We start from the raw sequence: 20090 nt of genomic DNA, 5'->3' as shown, positions 1-20090 counted from the left end.
TTCTCCTCTCTTTATTTCACCTTTCCTCTCTGTTCTCCTCTCCCCTCTTTTCTTTTCTTCTTTTATCTCTGCCCTTTTCCATCTCTCTCCTTCCTTCGTTGTCTGTCTCCCTCTTTCTGGCTTTCTTTCTCCTTCAATTCTCAAAACTACCCTCACTTCTTTACTCAGAAAACTGTTTGGGAAAGAGTTCTGCCCTCCCTTTATATTAGGGAGGGAGCTAGGTCCTTGGTAGCGAGATTTGGGTCCCCTTCCCCCCCCCCCCCGCTTTTTTTCTCCCAGGGTAGACCTTTCTGCTGATGGAGGAGCTGGGACAGCCGCTCCTGTTCTATCTCCTGGCCTGTAAGTGTGTAGACTAAAGGGCCAGGTGACAACTGATCCTTCAGAAAAATGATCTGAGTCCCCATTTCAAAGGGAGGGGGCGGGAAATAAGCTTCCTTGTCCTGGGGGGGTGCTTTATGCACGAATCCACCTTCTCTCTCTCTCTCTCTCTCTCTCTCTCTCTCTCTCTCTCTCTCTCTCTCTCTCTCTCTCTCTCTCTCACCTGCAAACAAGAGGTGCAGCTTTCTACATTCGTTTCAAGGACTGCTGTCATCTCAACACAACGACTTATTCACCGCAGATGTTTAAGATCTCTCATATAAATCTGCAATCCGCTCACAGCCCGATTCCTTAACTGTGCCAGGCAGGGGCTCGAGGGTGTATGTGTGGGAGAGACATGGACTATGAGTTCATTAGGAGCAGTGGGTTTGAGGACCACGAATTGTTTATTGTTTTATTTCTTTGTTAGAAAGTGAGCTGATGGAGAGAGACAGACGGTGTGTGAGAGTGGGCTAGAGAGAGCCAGAGATCATGGAGGCAGACGGAGAGATCGAGAAAGAGCTACAGAGAAAAGATAGAAAGGCAGAAAGAAGCAACACAAGAGGGAAGAAGAGATGGAGGAAAAAGGGGGAAGATAGCGGAAGACAAAAATAAAAGAAAAAAGAGAGAGAGAGGGAGAGAGGAAAAGGGAGGGAGGAGAGAGATTATTTCCGGAAGTAATCACAGGAAAAGCAAACTTATTCACAAACACATTTGCATAGATTTTCCGCCCCAAATCCACTAGCTATTACTTAGTCTTTTCTCCTTGCAGTCTATGAGGTGGATGGTTGGATGGATGGATGGATGGATGGATGGAATGGATGGATGGATGGATGGATGGATGGATGGATGGATGGATGGATGGTTGGATGGATGGATGGATGGATGGATGGATGGATGGTTGGATGGATGGATGGATGGATGGATGGATGATGGATGGATGGATGGATGGATGGATGGAAGGATGGATGGATGGATGATGGATGGATGGATGGATGGATGGTTGGATGGAGAAGGTCCCCATAGATTCTCAGAACCCTCTCCCTAGAGGCCTGTATCTCCTTCAGTCTGGCCACCTGGAGCAAGTGTCCCCGATGACACCCACCCTTCTGAGTTGACATATGGTGGAGGGGGGTGATTTCCAGGGGCTCCTAGTGGGAGATAATGTAACCACCAGAGCGGGAGAATCGTTAGGGTAACAAAAGATCGTTTCAAACTCTCTGAAGCCCGCCAAAGCTCTAAGGGAGAATGGGGGTGGGGGCACTCTCCTTTCTGCTCAGGTAGGGGTGCTGGGTGGGTGAGGGGATCCTCCAACCCTATCTTCCTGGGTCCAGAGGGCTCCTAGGGAGAGGGGGAAGCTATGGCTTTGAGGTGGGGAAAGCAGTTGATGGGAGGCAAGCTAAGCCTGTTGATGTGTGTTTGGGGTGTCCTCATGTGAGGGGGGCCAGTCCTGACTGGGTGGCTTCGAGCTGAAGAGAGACAAGATGCCAAGGAGACAAGTCAACTGCAAATAAAACACAAAAGGTGGGGATGGGGGGGAGTCGCCCAAGGGGCCTGGGGAGCGAGAGATTTGGCTGAAGAACCAGGAGATTTACTGCCGGAGAAGCGCTCGTGGGGATCATTTCGTCCTGCCTTGGCCTCCCTCTACAGAGCTCGGCCCCTTTATGCAGTTGTTTAAAGTGAACATTATCCCAAACATATGCAATGCAATCAGCTTGGTCACACTTACAAGAACACGCTTTAATAAGGCAATCAATCAAACGCTAACAGCTCGGAGGAGCCCCGGCCTGTGTGAGGCAGCCTCTATCTCAAGCTGGATGCAAGCCCGAGAGAGGCACAGGCTGCAGACCCCTGCCCGGGCAGCAGGTGCGGCCCACCAGGCCCAAGGAAGGCACCTTCGTCAGGTGACTCTGCGCTTTCGGAAAGGCCCTGAGCTTTGTTGGGAAATGCTGGTAGGGACTAGCTTCGGGAGAGCGAGTGGAGGACTGCGGGGATACTCCAGTGATTCCAGGGTTCCCCAAATCTAGAGCCCCTGGAGGAGGAGGAAGGGAGGTCTGACACTTGTGGAGAGTTTCTTAGTTGTGAAAGCAGCCCCCATGTCCTGGCCGGTTCGGGGAGAACATGTTAAAAGAGAAAAGGGGGGTGAGGGAGGGAGGAGAGGCCGAGCTGGCCGCAGCACAAAACCCCGATGCTTGGCAAAAGGAAAATTTCATTATGAAGTGATGAGTAATTCCCCCTGGCAAGATGTATTGTTATATCTTCCACTTCAATTTGGAGGTAGAGTGACTCAATTACCCAGAAAATACAGTCAATTAAAGGCTGCTGATTGGACACGAGGACGGATCATCGATCTTGTACTTTCCAATATCTCTGCAGACACCTCATTTTCCCTCCCTATTAACTGAAAATACGCCTGGCATCACCGCAGCCCGCAGCCTATTTACCTGTCGCAAGCAATCTCGGGCCTCCGACCAAAGAACAGAGAAATAAGCCACCGGGTTTTTGCAGCCTGATCCTTGGAAAGGTGGCCCACGCTGTCGGAGAGTCACAGCTCCCCGCGGGTGATGCTTTGGGTGAAAGGCTTGGTATGTGTGGGGAAAGCTAGAGGAAGAAGAAAGGTTGGGGTGCTGGCTTTCCGGAGTTTGCTTCGGGCTTTTTCTCCGCAACAAAAGTGAAGCCAGAAATGGGGATGGGAAAGTAGGGAGATGGTGAGCTACAGATCCGAGCTGATTCTGTCTCCCCACCCTGCTTGACCCCTCCTTCTCTCCCTCACTCCCCGAAGACGAACACCTGAAGCAAGCATTCAGGTACTTCAGAGCCCAGCCAACACAAACTCCCTGTTCAGACGACCCAAACCGTACTCTGTATTGGGAAGACTGAGCTCAGTTTTCGGCAAGTGAATCTCACCCTGAAGGGCAGAGCACTGCTCTGTCAACGTTCCCTGTTCTGAAGGAGGGTGGAACCCTTGATCGAAGCCTTCTTCCAGTGGAATGTGCAGGTGATTTCCCTCCCTCCCCTCTACCTAAAACACTGCAAGACTTCATCGCTTCCTCTACTCAAACCCCTCCCCTTCACTCTGGAACTTTTCTCTGCTTCCTCATCGAGGTTCTTGTGACAAAAGCGTTCTGTAAATACTTAAAGTGTTCATATTATAAGATATATAGCTATATATCTTTCTATATGTTATATATGTATATATATATATATATATATGTATATATATATATAAAACAGTTTACTAAGTGCCTTAATTTGAACTTTCTTCCATTTGCTCCTATTTTCCAGCAAGTTGCTAGCTGGTGAAAAAAAAAAACCTGAAAGTGGGAGTGGGTGGAGATGAACAGATAGTGCCTTACACAAGCCCCAGTTTCTAATTCCTCTCAAACATAAAGTGGGCTGTTTAAACTATGCACCTCTCACTAGATGCATTTGTTGGAATTCAATAAGGAGAAGTTGAGAAATATAAGGACTGGGCTGCTGATCTTCCCACATACACATTTGACCAGCTCTGCAAAGGGGAGCTTTGTTTTTCTTCACTTAAATAGGAGGCCTACTGTCTATTGTTTGGGAAGGAAATAAAACCAAATTGATCTCTCCCCCCCCTTCTCTCTCACCAAAAGGAAAAAAAGGTCTGGCATCCTTCCATTGAATAATAGAAACTCCCAAAGGTGCTATACTGTCATGGTTCTTTTGGCCTTTTTATTGAAATATGGTAACAAATCTAAATGGTGAAACCTTTGGGCTTCCAAGAAAAATAGGATTGGATTATAGAGCAAGAAATTCTCTATTCCACCAAGACCCAAGACACCATTGTCTTCCTTCCCCTGGGCTGCAAAACCCTCTCAAAAAAAAAAAGAAAGAAAGAAAAAAGAAACCGTTCTCCCCACTCAAGAGGCAGAGGGTTGCATAGAGAACATTTGAAAGACAAACACAAAAGTAGGTGATGATGATGGGAGTGGGTAAAATATAGAGGCTGGTGGAGCATGAGAGATTTAAAAGCCAAATGGGTAATGGAAGGGCAAAGAACACACCAAGGAGACAAAGTCTACTCTGCTCTAATTTGCATGCTGTGATTGTCCATAGGAGTTCTGCTCTGCCTACTCCCTCCCCATCACCTGATCTCTTCCCTTGGCGGCTTGTTAACGGTTTGGCTCATGGTCTGTTCAGAGCACTAGGCATTTAAAAGCCTCCCTTACATACACAGCCTTGCTAATTTAGACAGGGGGGCCACCCTTCAAGCCCCGATGACCAGACACTTGTTTCAGGGTAAATAACATTCATCTGCAACTTGACACAAGAAAAAGTGCCCCATCCCTTTCCTTTGAAGATCTTTTTGTGAGACAAACAAAAGGAGGGGACAGAGAGACATAGACACAGACAGACAGAAATGAAATGGGAATCAAGTTAGGGTGGGTCAGGGAGCTGGGAAGCAGAGTTCTAGGGAAAAGATTAGATCCTGGTCAGTTGGAATATACTGTATTTCTGAGACACAAAGAATACAGTCAAACCACCAAAAATATATACATGTTGGAAGGATCTTTATGGCAGCAGGACAATTTTTTCCCCCTTTCTCTATTTTTAAAAAGAAATACTTAACTGTATAGATATTCATAATCTCCATTACTAGATTTGGAAAATCTGGCAAAGAGAGCTCTTCACGTTGTTTGTGTCAATGCACACAGCCTTTTGTTAAAGACAGCAATATCCCCTTCCAGTGTTTCAGCTTTGTCAGGTAAAGACAGGAGAGTAAGGTTACTTTGTACGTGCTTGTGTGTGCATGTGTATGTGCTTGTGTATGAGTGTGAACTTATGTGTGCTTGTGTGGGTTTGTAAGGTCTCCTTTTTTTTTTCTTTTCAGGTAGAGCCTTGATGACATACACAGGGAAGGTCCCCTCCTTGCCAGGCTCTGGCATCTTCTCCAAACACGGATGGCAGACTGTGCCTTCTGCATAGCCATCCAAGTGGCTTCTTTCCCCCGATGTTTCCCCAGCAGGTTTCCTTCACGGTCATGGAAATCCTGTTCAGGCTGTTATTTCTAGTCCTCTGTCTCCTTTTTTTCCACAGATGTCCAAGGGAATATGGAAGGAAATTAAATTAAGGTGGAAAGGTGGGGTGGTGGGAGGGTAAGTCCTAGAGCAAGGGAGTCTGCCCTAAAATGAGTATTCTTGTGAAACCTGAGATGCACCTTTTATCTTGTAAGGGGGACTTCCTCCCTCTGATCCAGGGATACTGAAGAGGTTTTGCTCAGTACGGAGGGCGTGAAGGTGATGAAAGAGTCCGTCCTGGTTGTGGAGGAGCAGGAAAAGTCTGAGCCAGAAGGCCTCTGTGCCAGGCCATTGGACTGACTGGCATGGCAAGCCAGGCATGAGCATGGACTTCCCCCTGATCCCCCGAGTCCATGTGTTGTTGGGGCTGGATAGAGAGACGGGTGTCTAAAAGCACAGAGGAGTTCAGGCCTAGGGTAAGGATGGGACAGGACCCGGAAGGTATCCAGGGGTCTCAGTGGAGTGCTGAATGGAGTGGCAGCAGAGGCTGAAGTGGCTCCAAGGCCCATGTGTGAGTAGTAAGGAAGGGGCAAGTGGGAGGGGAACGGGTAGGGCAGGTTCCCTGTGGCTGCAGCATGGCTCATCATGTAAGTATAAAAAGCAGGGTCGGCTGGGTGAGGCCAGGTCATGGCTAAACGTTGCCTCTTGTCCTTCATTCTGCGGTTCTGGAACCACACCTGGCAGAGACGAAGGAAATAGAGGAACCTCTGAATGTTCACCAGATCTCCCTGATCTCCCCCGCCCCCGCCCCGTGTCTGCCCTGGCACCTGGCCCTAATTGGTTTCTGGACCCATATCCCTGGCCCAGGATAGCACCAGAGGCTTTTCTCTCTTTGGATAAAGGCAGGGTCGAGTGTGTACTCCACTGGATATGATTGCAGGGAAATCGAGCTGGGAGCTCCGAAAGCTGTTCTGAACACTTCCCCAGTAAGAGAATATGCTCAGGGAGCTGAGGCTTTCTAGCTGATTGTTTCCAAGTCTTTTGTCCTTTTTATCTGTCTCGACCTCACTGAGAGCCAAATGTTGGCCTTCACTCAACTTCGGGGAATTCATATCTTGGGGAGAGGCATTGAAGAGGAGGCTGGAAAGAAGGATTGTTGTTTCACAGGAAATACTAAGAATAACCTTCAGGATTAGTCGTTAATGTTGTTTCAATGGGCCCAGGAACTGAGTCTATGGTCCAGTGGAAGACCTAGTATTATCTTCGAGTGGGGGCTGTGGGGTGAGAGAAGCCTACAGGAGGCCTAGCCTCCCTCCCCGGGGCCTCCCTGACTCCCTCCCTCCCTCCACAGCCAGAATCTCAGCCCCAGAGCCTGCTTCACTTCGCTTAGTCCCTAGGTCTGACTTCGGGTTCACTACTCCCCACCCCCACCCCAGTCATTGTCTCCAGCAAGGGTTGGGACACAAGGAGGGAGCAAAGGGGGAAGTTGGCTTTCCAGCTCTCTCTCTGCCAGGGAAGCTGGCCGGTGGGCTAAGGGAAAGCGGGTTGTGGAGGATCGCGGTACCTACCTTGATGGTGGTCTCCGGCAGGTTTAAGGCAGCCGCAAGCTCGCACCTCCGGGGCCGAGACACGTAGTTCTCCCGATAGAATTCCTTTTCCAGCCGGGCGATTTGCTCCCTCGTGAAGGCAGTGCGGTAGCGGCGCATCTGATCGCTGGCGCTGCAGGCCAGGGAGCCCTGGGAACCACCGCCACCGCCGCCGCCGCCGCCTCCCGGGCCTCCCCCCACCGCCGCTCTTGGGGGGCTCCCCTCCGCTGCTGGGACTGCCAGCCAGAGCCTCAGAGCATGGCCCTGCACAAGGAAGCCCAAAGCAGACACACTGCCTTGAGATGGCTCAGGGGCCTGAAAGGGGGACGGGAGACTGGGGGGGGGGCGGCTATGGGCTGCATGTGGGGTTGGGAAACACAAGGGGTCCCCCAACACCCGACTCCTCCAAGCTATAGCCAGGGCTGCTGTCTCCAGGTAAAGGAGTACTTGTCTGAAGACAGCTCCTCTCCCTTCCCCACCCCATCCCCATCCCACCCGGGGAAGGAAGGGGCAGAGAGGGAAGGACAAGGGACAGACTCTTAGGATATGAGTTTCGGGGAGAGTGATCGGCCTGAGCTCGTCATTTAGCATTTACTCCTTCTAAGGACTAGGTCTAGGGGAGTCGGGGCTAACCACCGTCTCTGCAGGATGGGAAGAGAAATGGGGTTGCTGTTACTCCTCTGAACTAGCTTTTCATTCTGTCAGAGGGCGTCTTGAAGCGTGTGTGTGCTTGCTTGCTTGTATGTGTGAGGGGGGCTTCAAACAGGCTCACGAATACCACTTGTGTAAGAAGTCTGCAGTTGGATCTGCTCTGAGTAGGTGTATGAGGAGAGTATGCGGGTGTCGAGTGACCTGGCTGGAAATGTTGGCTGAGCCTGTGGGCTGCCTTGGTGTACCTCCTTCCCCCGAATTTCTGTCCCTCCCTCCCCCAAGCCCGTCTCCCCTCCCCCACTAACCCCTCGAGCTCGCTAAAGCTCTGCGCCAAAGGCCCTCAAAGTCCACGGCCTAAGCAGAGTGTAAAGAGACTGCAGCAAACAGGCGGGACAGGGACCTGGGGACTCTCCCCTCTCCCCGCATGGGAGGCCATCTCTTTTCCGGACCCTTTCCTAGCCGCTGCTGAGCCTGTTTGCAGGAATTCTCGGAATAGGAGAGGGATGACGGTGGATCCCGCACCAGCCTAGAGCCTGGTGACCGCTCTCTCAACTTTGGACAGTGCAGAAAGAAAAAGGGTGGGGTTTTCTTACCCACAGAACCATCACCCTCCGCGGCTCCTTGTTTTTTGGGGTGGTATTTGAAGAGAAACTGAGAAGTGCAGGGAAGGGGATGGGGCTTTGAAGCGGGGTGGTGGAGTAGAAGCAGAGGAACTGGGGGATGGGAGGGTGGGGCGGCCCGCTCCCGGCCTTCGCTTTTCAAATGTAGCTCGCCCTCTTTGTGTCCGAGACCAAAGGCAATTAGCTCATTGGGACCATTTCCGAACTGGCGCCGCCGAGCTCTGGAAGTGCCAAGATAATTCGGCCCTCGAGCCGAGGTGCAAAAAGGCCGGGCCGCGGCTCCTCGGGCGGCCTGCAGCCTTTGGACCATTCTTTAGGGAGCGTTTCCGCACTCATCCCGTCCTGGCGTGCAGTCTGCCTCCACAGTTGGTATGCCTGCCACCTACAAACCCTTCTGCCCAGCCTCCACACCAAGCGTTTGGGGCCTTATAAGCTGGAATCTTGGCATGGTCCAACCTTCCCACGGAACACTAGGGCACTGAAGGGAGTGACGGTCTCCTAGGACTACCTCCCGGAGGCTTCAGAGGGACTGTCTAGCACTGGTCTACCACACGGGCCCGTTTCCCAGACCAAGGCCTAGGCCTGGGACTTTCTCCCCTGTGAATCAGTACCCCACACTGAGGTGGGCTCAGCCTGATCCCTGCGGGGGGGGCGCAGGGATAGGCAATCGAGCACCCTCCCCCAAGTTGTGGAACTAGGAGGAAGGCACGAGGCAAGGGAAGCAGGTAACCAGCCGGGACCTTCCTCGCTACCTCTGCGGCTTCACCTGGAATTAGGCCGAGGAAATCACATCTCCCTCCCTCAATCCCTCCAACCTTTCAGGACACTTCAGGGCAAGAGGCGACAGAAGCTGCCGGGGAGGGCGGGGGTGGGGGGTGGGAGGAGAGGAGGGCCATCAGGGTTCCGGCACTGGGAGATGGGGGAGGCGGGAGAGCGGGCTGGGGCAAAGCTTGGTGTGTACCTTTCCTGTGCTGGTGGTACTCGGCGCTCCCTGCGGTGCAGTCTGGGGTGCAGCTCACCTCGATTTCTTCATAGAAATCCGACTCGGTATCCGAGCTGCTCTGCTGGCCTTTGGCCGGGGGGGACTCTGAGGAGGGCGGCGGGGCCACCCCCGCCGGCCCCGCAGGGCGGCTCTCCGCCCCCGCCCCCGTCACTGTGCGTGGCAATCTTTCCACTTCATCCTCCTTGCCGCCTCCGCCCCTCTCCCGGGACGCCAAGGGGCCCGAGCGGGGACTCAGGGAATTCCGGTGGATCATGTTTTCTGGGGGTTCGGGGCCAGGGCTCCCCACTGCTTCTGACAAATTAGCTCTCCTCTTGCCAACGAGCGTGCCAAGCTGCCCTCCTTCCAGAAACATCACCATGTCCTTCCTGCTCTCCATCCCGGGGCGCTTTTCAGAAAGAAAGGGATGGGGGGTCCGACCCTCCAGCAAGCTCCCACCTGGCAGCTGCCCAGGCTCAAGCAACTCGTAGCCCTTGGCCTCCGATCTGGACGGAAGAGAGAGACCGAGGGGAGAAGAGGGAGGGCGGCGGGGCTGGGCCGCGCCCCCGGAGAGGAGCGGAGTAGAGCGGCTTAGAGCGGAGCGCAGAGTAGCAGGGAGACAGGTCACCTTGCGATGCTCGCGCTCCGCTGGGCTGCGCTGGCTCTGGGAGGGATCACCATTGCCTTCTTCTTTCTAGCCTGTCATCATTAATGGTGCAGGCGTCATTACGGGACCGCTGGTGACGCCACTCATTGATTGCAAGTGGATAAATAGAGACGTCTGCCACGCCGAAGATGAAAGGAGGCCCGAAGCTAATGGCTAGGCGGTGATGCACCAGGTGTGGTGTGGACAGGCTCGAATGGGGAGGAGAGTGTGAGAACAGAGAGGAGAAAGCAGGGGGATGGGGGGGGATGCAAATGGGACTCGGTGCAAACGCAGCCTCTGCGGCCTTGCGGGAGGAAGGGGCGCCGAGGGAGAGGCGCTTCCCAATTGGGGGGCCGCCTTTTGATGTTTTTGTTTTGGTAAACCGAGACCTTGATCTAGCCTTGCTGAGTCGGGGGGGGGGGTCCATAAGTGCATTTAGAAGTGTGAAGACAGCCTCTCCAACCTCAGATTTCGTTTGAATTATTTAGCTTGTTGCCACCAGCTCGCGAACCTCACTGGAGGCTTGAAAGAATCTATTCGCAATCTTTAAAGGAGGGGGGAGAGAGAGAGAGAGAGGGAGTGAGAGAGCGAGAGAGTTGAATTTTTCTGGGATGTCAAAAGAGACCTGGGTGGGAATAGTGGTTTTTAGGGGCTTTTTCTGTCGTTCCTTGTTCCTCAGTCCATTTCTCCGGCTCTGCCTGCCACCGTACCCTGAGGCAGACTCCCCTCCTTTGGTTTTCTTTCTCATAGGTCAACAGAGACTTGGAGTTTCTGTTTGGAGGGGCTGTTTTGTGTTGTCTTTCAGACCAGCGCCCAGAGGGCCTCCTGACAGTAACCGCCTATTCCTTTCGTCTTACTCTCCTAGGTGGCTTAAGGTTCCAGACAGGTTAGGCTCTGAGCTCCGGCGCTTCCTCCTGAAGTTCAGGTACGTATGTGTGAGGGGTGGGAGGTGGAATTGATATTTGTTTCTTGAGCTCTTCCTGGAGGGAGGAAAACGAACTTTCTGTGAAGAACACCAAAGGGTCAGTTTACTTCTGGGTGTGGGAATGGAAGGGAGGGGGGAATCTTTTCCCCCCCAGAGAGCTGGTGATTGCCAGCGCTCTGCAAAAAACTACTCAATACTTGACACCAAACGAGAAAGGGAGAACTACAAGCCCAGTCCTGCTGCCCGGGATGGGTGGGTGGGTGGGGGGGTCGGAGGGAGCTGCCAGCAAATGGTAAAAGTCCTGTGGACTCTGAGAGCGTTATCCTCGCAGCGTTGATTTGCATGGTTAGGCCTCCAAGTACGTTTTCCTTCTGTTTCCAAGAGGGTCACTTTAGGGTCGGAGTTCTCCCACTGTCCACCTGTACACGCGCACGCACGCGCCTCAGCCCAGCCGCCTCTCTTCGGAAAATTCCTGACCCCTGGGGATCTGGAGGCTATAGGCTGTACAGAGCTAGGATGAGGAAGCAGGAACCAAAAACGCCTCCTCCCCCAGAAGTGAATGAGCGCTAAATCTCAGCTACAAAAGGCGAAACCAGGCTGCGGACTGTGCACCCCTGCTTGATGTGGGGGGGAAGGTATGCTACAGCTGAGTTTCTTTGTATTCCCAGTGACTAGTATATAGTAGGCACTTAATAAATGCTCCCTGATCCATAGATTGAATACTCCTAAAAAACCTATCTGGCCTTTCTTGCACCTTACTCCCGGTTACTTCTGGGATCAGGAAAGCAAGAGACTCCATTTTTTTTTGAACGGAAAGTTACAGGCATACAACAGGACACGGATTCTGTCTCTGTGTCTATTTGTCTGTGTCTCTGTCTGTTTTTCTGTCTGCCTTTTCCCCTCTCTGTCTCTGTGGCTCTTTCTCTGTCTCTATTCAGAGCTGCAGAGGCCCCCAGGCTCCCAGGAACTCCCTCCATCCCTGCTTTGCCAGAAGGCACAGGCGGTAAGCGTTCTCCCTCTGCCCCAGGTTCGAAGTCGCAGCCTTTTTCTCTACCCCTAGCAGGCCTGGGCTGGGGGCTTTTTTTTTTTTTAACGAGGAAGTAGGAATATCAGGGTTGGGAGATTTGGGATTCTGCAAGGAAGAGGACGTTCGGGGAGAGACCAGGGCTCTACTCTTAATCTACTTTTCGACTCCCACCAGGGAAGAAGATCCCACAGGATCTTCCCGATTGATGTAGGCTAAGAGGAGTCTGATGGAGAGAATTGAGGAATTCGTAGGCCGCCCTTCCCCTCCCCCCTGGTTTGATGAGAGCGGCCAGAAGCATAGCTCTAGGCCCTCTGTAGAAGCCGGCGGCAGTGGGGCTGGGGCGGGGGGGGGGTGAGTTGGAGGGGAAATTCAAAACTGTAAGCCGCGTGCTTGTGAGTGTAGACTGCTTGAGAACGCAGAATTCTAAACTTCCTGATCCCTTTACCAATTGTCTGCCTTCTTACAGCTATGGCTTTCTCTTTTCCTCCCCTCTCAAAATCAAAGCCCTCGGGAGCTGATCTCCCTGGGCTACCGGCTTGACCAAGGCTACTCCAGCGATGGGGTCTGGACTTCCTAAACCAATCCCTCGCTATTTCTATCACCTCCTTTCTCCCCCAGTTCCCACCCCCAGCCACTTTCACTGGGCTTCCGATCCTTCCTGGTAGGGTCCAACTATGAACAAATCCGTCTCTATCCAAGCCACTCGGGACAGGCTCCTTTGAAAACTCCACCTCCCTTCCACTATTCCCCTCCTTTAAAATGATTAAATGGGATTTCCCTTCCTTTTGATATTTCTTCCTCTCTGATATTTTATAGAAGATGAAGAGATGGGGGGCGTGGTCATCTCGAGATTATAGGCACCCACTTAAGTACTGTGTTTCATAAAATGCACAACACAGGTGTGTCCTTCCACTCGGATTTTTCCCATCAGTCCAGCAAATGGAATAATGGATGCGAAGAGCTTTGTAAACCTTAAAGGGCTATAGCAACGTGAATCGTAATTATTTTGTTATTGTTACTATCATCATTATTATCCCTTGGAAACAGGAAGGAAAAGAGATCCCCAAGGGATGGAAAAAGTCCTTTTGCAGATTGGTATAGCCGGGTAGAGTGAGCCTAAGAAAACTGAGGTCAGGTGTCAGAAAACTGCGACTCCTTTTCTCCAGAATGGAAGCATCAACTACCACGGACCGGGAGTTGTCCTCTTTTCTCCTCTCCTGTTCTCCTCAGCTACTAATGGGTTTCATTTCTATTCCAATATGCGAGGGTTTTACTCTACCAGGCTTGCTGACTCCGGGGTCATTTGGACTACAACCAAATTGGGGAAGGGGGGAGGGTAGTGTGAGAACACATTCAGTTGAGAACAACCCAACAGTTGAAGCGAGTGTTGGGTTCTCTCTTTAAAATTTTATTTCGCAGAGTAGCCCTTAAGGAACTGAAGAAATCCAAATAAGGGAAAAAATTGTTAAAGAGAGAGAAAGGGAAAGAGGGAAGGAAGGAAGGAAGGAAGGAAGGAAGGAAGGAAGGAAGGAAGGAAGGAAGGAAGGAAGGAAGGAAGGAAGGAAGGAAGGAAGGGAAAAAAGTCAGATAAAATAATTAGGATTAAAAGAAAACGAGAAGAGAGGACAGCAGAAAGAGAAAGGAAGAAAGAAAGAGAAAGGGGGGAAAGAAAGAAAAAGGAGGGAGAGGAGAGGAACGGCCTTTTTTCCTCTTCTTAGAGTTCTGGCATTTTGGTCACGATTTCATTACGGTTCTTTTGACATTGTTGGAATCTGGAGGGAAGTCCAGAGAAGCTCGAGCTCTCTGCTCACTCTCTGGGCCCAGCTAGCCCAAGAAGGAGCTATAGCGAATCACAGAAGCCCGGCTCTCGGAGAGGACATTCAGAGGAGGCTCTGGGAGCCCAAGAAGGTAAAAGCGGCTCCCGGAATTCTCTGGGTCTGCAGCAGCCGGGGAGTGCAGCCCCTCTTCTGTCATTCTCGGCTCTCGGCCGAGGCGGGCTTGCTATCTCTGAAGATCACGCGAGCCTGAGCTCTCGGATTTCAATTCTCTGTAGTTCAAAAGCTTCCGGACCTGTTTCCTGCAGTTAAGAGCATAGGGGCGGGGCGGCGGGGCGGCTTGGGAAGGATATTGCCCCGGGGCTGTCGAGGTGGGAAGATAAGATGCATTTGTTATTTAAAATGGAACCCGGAGTCCGTCTACTCACGCCGCCCCCGCCCCCTCACCTCGAATCCAGGAATTTCAGATCTCCACCAGCATCTGGCCGTCTCTTCGTTACTTGCTGGTGAAGAGGTGGAGATACGACAGCAAAGCACCTATGTTATCTTTTTTTTTTTGTCTTTTGTTTCTTTCACCACAGTAATTTCTGAAAATACGTCCCTCCTTCTCCTCCAGAGTATAACTAAGAACAATCGTAACAAATTAGAGTTAATCAAAGAGAAACACAAACGCCCTACAAAGCATACGATGTTCTGCCCGAGCAGTCCCCCACCTCCCCGGAGAGAGGTAGGCAGTATGCTCCAAGATTCGTCCGGGAGCATCGTAAATTTTTTATTGTTGGGAAGAAGGAGGTAAAACGGCTTTATACCTTTTGTCTTTACAGCAGTGGTTCCCGCCTACCACCCTAGACTGAATCCCTTTTCACACACAACACATACACACACACACGCACACAATACCGAAACCCCATATGACAATGTATACACTGTTCTGGTCTGGTAGTACCCCACCTCCTCCACGAAGGAGGACGTAACAATAAGTCTTCCCCGAAACTTCATTCATTTCCTCCACCACCGTTCCCCTCTTCCCCATCCCCCACCCCCGGCTTTTACTCAGAATTCAATTTCCTCCTTATAACAATCAGCTTTGGCTTGTCAGTTACCCAGCGACTGGGGGTCCTTACCGTGAATACTTCACTACTATTGCTGCGGTCCCTGTGCATACTGTATTGCGGATCTCCTTTTTGTTTGTCTGTTTGTTTTTCCTTTTGCAGGTTCACTGCTCTTCGATGCATACTTGGGGATCCCTGTTAAGTGAAATAGGCGCGGACATTTCAGCGGCAGTGGAACTCAAAAGCAGGTATTTCGCTCCCCGCGGCGAAAGAAGTCCGTTTCAATATGTCTGCGCTTCTTCGTAAAATGGAAGGACAAAAGAAGATTCTCCAAAAGCCTGCCCTGAATAAATGGCCACCTGTCCTTCGCTAGCTAATTAATTGGCGAAGCCTGGCTGTGTCTTTTGCTTTTTAAATTGGGAGGCTTTGGCGGCCATTCAGGGGCCTTTGAAATTTCAGCCTCTGCAAATTACCCTTTTGGGGGTACTGAAGTCGGCTAGAGAGTAGGGGAGGGGATGAAGGGGGACTCGATTGTGTTTCCTTCACAGGAAAAAGGGGAGGGGGGCTTCTCAGAATCAAAGTGATAAAGGGAAGGGAGAAGACAAAAAGGTTATCTACCTGCTTTCCTCTTGCCTTAAGGCAATTCCAGCTAGAAATATGGGCTGAAAACCCTGAGCGAAAAAAGTTCATAGCTCTAGAACTGCAACCTTGGATTTCATCTATTCCAACGCCTTTCATTTTATACATGAAGAATATGAGGCCCAGGATTACACAGTAGGAAGACGTAGGCTCCGATACAGGATCAAAAGATCCAAAGCCAGAAAGGGTCTTAGAACACCCACTTCGTTTCAACCCAGGCCCAGAGAGCTGAACTGGACTTGTCCAAGGTGCCTATAGAAAGTGGAAAAATCGGTATTCCAACCTAGATCCTGTGACTGCGAATCCCCAGTGTTTTTCACTGAGCCCAGCTGCCTCCTCCACTGAGGCTCTAGCCTAAGCTTTTAGGACTTTATTTACTCTGAAATGGGAAAGAAGGATCCGTAGAAGACACCGAAGGGCTGAAGGGCTTCTTCACCGTCCGGCTAATGCTTTTATTTGGGGCTTCTGTGAGCCCCCGCCCTCCCAGGAAATAAAGAGCAGAGTCCTATGCCGCATCACCCCAGAATCACCATCTGATCCCCCAAGCGCCAAATCCGTCACTGGAGGAGGAATCTGAGGATTATTCGGGATTCCTCACTTGACCAGGCTCTCTAGAACTCCGGACCATCTCTAGTCGTGGCAACCGCTAACCGGAAACACTGGGGAAGGAAGCGATGCTGGCCAGCATCTGGCCAGCTAGCTGGCCGAGGTCCGCTAGCCTTTCTCACCTCAGCGAGATCCTTTCATCCCCAGCGATTCTGAGGATCGTGATGATGGGGAGTACTGAGCTCCCTACCCCTCCCCACAACTTCAGCATAGAGTTGCCCCCTTTTACGGACTCCAACTTTTGCAAACCCCTTTGCTCTTGCCAGAGGCCTCGATCTATTCTAGAGACAAAAGGAAAGAAAGACTTGAAGAGAGGAGTAGGGTATGTTACTGCTTCCTCGTGCTCACCTCTTCCCAGGCAAGAAGAGACAAAAATTCAACGATTTCAATCCGAGTAAGCTAGAAATCTGGGAAACTGAGGCTGTACTTTCACCTTGCCTCATTACTCCTCAGGAATATTTTCAGAAATTACTATGGTGAAAGAAACAAAAGACAAGCTTGTTGCTTGCATTGACTGCTGTTTGTTGATTTTGTCTGAATTGTACGGATCGTTGCTCCACCTCTCTGATTTTCAGGACCAGTGTAGACGAAGCCTGAGGGAAACCACAAAGGAAGATGTGGCAAGCGACTGTCCTCCAGGAAATGGCGACAAGGGTGTGGTGCCACTCATTCTGGGCCGGAGAATCACCCAAGGCAGCCTGGAGTTCACCTTCCTAATCTCCAGCTCCTTACTACAACTCTTGGTGACTGGAGAAAACAAACAAACAGTTGGTATAGTTGTGGCCCCTTGCACAGATGTGTGGGTGTTTCTTGAGTTCCAGACACCATTAGGATGCAACGGGTTGTCATGGGAAGAGCCCTGAATGTGGAGTCAAAGGATGTGTGTTCAAACCCAGGTTGCTCCTTACTACTCGTGTGACCTTGGCTAATCCTTTAAATTCTCTGCTTCTCACTTCTTCATTTGTAAGAATGAATCGGTGGAGCTAGGTTACTCCTGAGGTACTTTTCCGGAAATCTCAGGATTATCCAATGTTACTTCGACCCCCAGCATTCTTTCATAGATTCCTACTCAGTCCTCTTTCCCAGAATTAACGAAGAACAAATTCAGGCTAATGAAAGGCAGCTGTTTTTTGTTTGTTTGTTTGGGGGTGTGTGTGTGTGTGTGTGTGTGTGTGTGTGTGTGTGTGTGTGTGTGTTTCCTGTTCTCTAACAGTATCCTCCAATAGGCTGTCACTTAAGACCAATACCTAAGGCTGTCACTTCCTGTGTCTACATCTGCTTAATTGGTGAACAGGGTGAGGACCAGGAATCTTCCAATCTGGGATTAAGTGACTCCCTCCTTATAGATAACAATAGCTCTTAATTCACTTTTGTATGTAAAAATTCATCACATCTTCCCTTCTCCCACAACACATACTTCACGAGAATCCATTAGCTAAACACCTTCTTTTGTCCACAGGTACAGAACCTGGATAAGCCAAGTGTACAGTAGCCTAGGACACAGAGGGATATTTTAAAATATTGATCTCTGAAACCACTCATATTTGAATAGCAAAATTTTCTCCTCTCCATGTCATTCATTACTTGGTATGTTACAGAACGACCAGGTCCTTGGATAGGCAGACACAAACACAGAGGCTCAACTTCTCCACTTGGGGATGAAGGAGAAGGGAATCATGATGTCCATATCTTGCCTAGGACACACAAATTCCTAGTCCCAACTCTAGATGGCACTTTTAAAAAAATATTTATTTTATTTTGTTGTTGTCAAGTTGAGTTCTGATTTGTCTCTCTCCCTATTTCGCAATCTCACATCAGATAAGGCCAACTCTCTCTCTCTCTCTCTCTCTCTCTCTCTCTCTCTCTCTCTCTCTCTCTCTCTCTCTCTCTCTCTCTCTCTCTCTCTCTCTCTGTATGTATGTGTGTCTGTCTCTGTGTATATATACATATACATATACACATGCATGCACACATATATGTGTGTATATGTGTATGTACATGTACAGAAATATAAATATAAATGTATATATACACATGGAACCATACAGTACATACTCCTATTTCCTCCATACAATACATATGTTTAATTCTTTCTCTGGAGGTGGATAGCATTTTTCTTCAGGAAAATTGATTTGAATATTCATATTACTCAGAACAACTTAGTCATTCGCAGTTATTCTTTAAACAATATTGCTGTTACTGTAACCAACGTTTCACTTTGCAGATAAGACCTTTCTTTAAGGAACACTTTGATTAAACACTTTCCCTCACTTCTTTCCATGCCAGTCCCAGCCACGGAAGGAGAGCTCTGAGCTCACAGGAGAAGGGACTTGGAGGGAGGAGGGGGTGAACAGCTGCTGCCAGGTCAGCTCTTAGCCCTGCCCAGGCGGTGTTCAGACTGGTTCTCTTACAGCAGGAGTCAGACCAAGAATCACAACAATTAGCTTAGAAAGTTCGATCAGGTAGCTGGGAAGCCAAACTGTCCAGCTGCCTGAATCATACGTTCTGAGCCATTTGAGGAAGTGTCAATATTCAGGTCTGAGCATCTGGCTCAGGTTTGGATGCCTAGGGTCCAAGCTCAATAAAGGTCGCAAAGCGGGGCAGCTAGGTGGCGCAGTGGATAGAGTACCTGCCCTGGATTCAGGAGGACCTGAGTTCAAATCCGGCCTCAGATACATAACACTTACTAGATGTGTGACCCTGGGCAAGTCACTTAACCCCATTGCTTAGCCCCCCCCCAAAAAAAAAGAAAGAAAGAAAGAATAAAGGTCTCAAAGATCATTGCCAATCAGGGAAGGAAGAAGCAGGGCGCGGGAAACCCACTTTTCTCCCAGATGTCAGGTAACGGAAAGGTGGAGGGTGTGAATTAGAAGACGCCTGTGACTTCCCAGCTTCCAACATACAGAAGTAGTAGTGGAGAGGTACTGGAGGAAATCTGGGTCCGAACCATTCTGGAGAAAAAAAGAGTGGTACAGAGGGTAGTGAGCAAGTCTCTGAATTGGGAAGAGCTGGATTCAAGAGACGCACCTAATAGGTATTTGCTGTATATCTCTGTACAAATCACTTTCTGTCACAGTGGCCCCCAAGCAATTCTCTGAGAATACGCACTGCTGAACCAGTACAAAACTCCACTAGATGTTCACCGCACCGATGAAATTATAGATCAGACCCCTAAAAATCATTCTGAAGCTTTATTCATAAACACACTGAACCGGCCACCCGCAATTGCTGTGTGTGTATGTTTTGTACAAACATTGACACACAATGGGCAGGCATCTCTCAGCCTCGGGCAAAGGAAAGATAGAGGCACTGATAACTCTGTGGAGCTTTCTATACATTATCTCATTTGAACCTCATTTCAGCTCTGGGAGGAGGGTGCTCCACGCATTGTTGTTTCCACCTTGCAACTGGGGCTCAGAGAGCTTAGTTAAGAGATGCGGCAATTATTCCGGTGCAGAGGCGGCTTCCAACTCCGAGCTGCCTGACTACAAAGCCAACTCTTTATCATTTGAGGGACGGCTGATCCAGCCTGACTTGGAAAATCACAGTCGCCTGTTCCATTTCGGCCTCCTGGGGGAAGGGGTGGCTGAGGACGGTTTTTCTTCTGAAAAGGAGATAAAAACATTTCTGTAGGAAGTGGAGGCACGCACCCTCGAGACTTGGTTGGAGCAAGAGTGCACACGAATTAAATCAGTTCCACGGACGTTAAGCGCCCACTATGGGCAAAACACAGCGTTAGAGTGAGACGGGGGTGGGGGAAGGTAGGGAGAGGTTGGGGGAAGAGCGGAGGAGAAGGAGAGGGAGACAGAAAACCTAACCAAAGCCAAGATGTCTCCATCCAGAGGAGAAACTCTACCAAGCTGTAAAACCCGAGGCGGACCGATCTTTCTCGTCTGTTTGCCCCCTTTTCTTAAATTCAATTCAGCGCTCTCTGATTAGTAAGAGGTTGAGCAATGCAAAAGGAGGACTGGTCCCCAGTCACAGGAAACTGAAGAAGCTTCTTGGTGTAGGAGAGGTTACAGTTAGAGTTGGAGTTAGCGGGACCTAAGTTCGAATCCCCCTTCAAGTACTTAGTTACTGTATGATCGTGGACAAGTTACTTAATCTCCCAGAATTTCCACTTCTTTCTCTTGTGAAATGACCTCTATGTTCCCTTGGGCTTTACATCCATCATCCTAGCGAGAACTGAACTCCAGTTCTGACGCCTAACCACATCCCTTAAAAACTGTAAGTAACATGTAA

General features: G+C 50.2%; 1 protein-coding gene across 1 annotated transcript; it reads right to left on the bottom strand.

The window, feature by feature from the left end:
• Positions 1 to 5545: 5545 nt before the first annotated feature.
• On the bottom strand, positions 5546 to 9578 carry EVX1 (even-skipped homeobox 1). The gene is given in 4 exon segments (XM_020993205.1): positions 5546 to 6079; positions 6911 to 7126; positions 7128 to 7192; positions 9161 to 9578. Coding segments are annotated over 4 exon segments (1233 nt in total).
• Between the last annotated feature and the right edge of the window lie 10512 nt (positions 9579 to 20090).

Source organism: Phascolarctos cinereus, unplaced genomic scaffold (assembly GCF_003287225.1).
Source record: "Phascolarctos cinereus isolate Bilbo 61053 unplaced genomic scaffold, phaCin_HiC Scaffold_1;HRSCAF=81, whole genome shotgun sequence".
Lineage (NCBI taxonomy): Eukaryota > Metazoa > Chordata > Mammalia > Diprotodontia > Phascolarctidae > Phascolarctos > Phascolarctos cinereus.
This window is presented reverse-complemented; position numbering and strand designations above follow the sequence as displayed.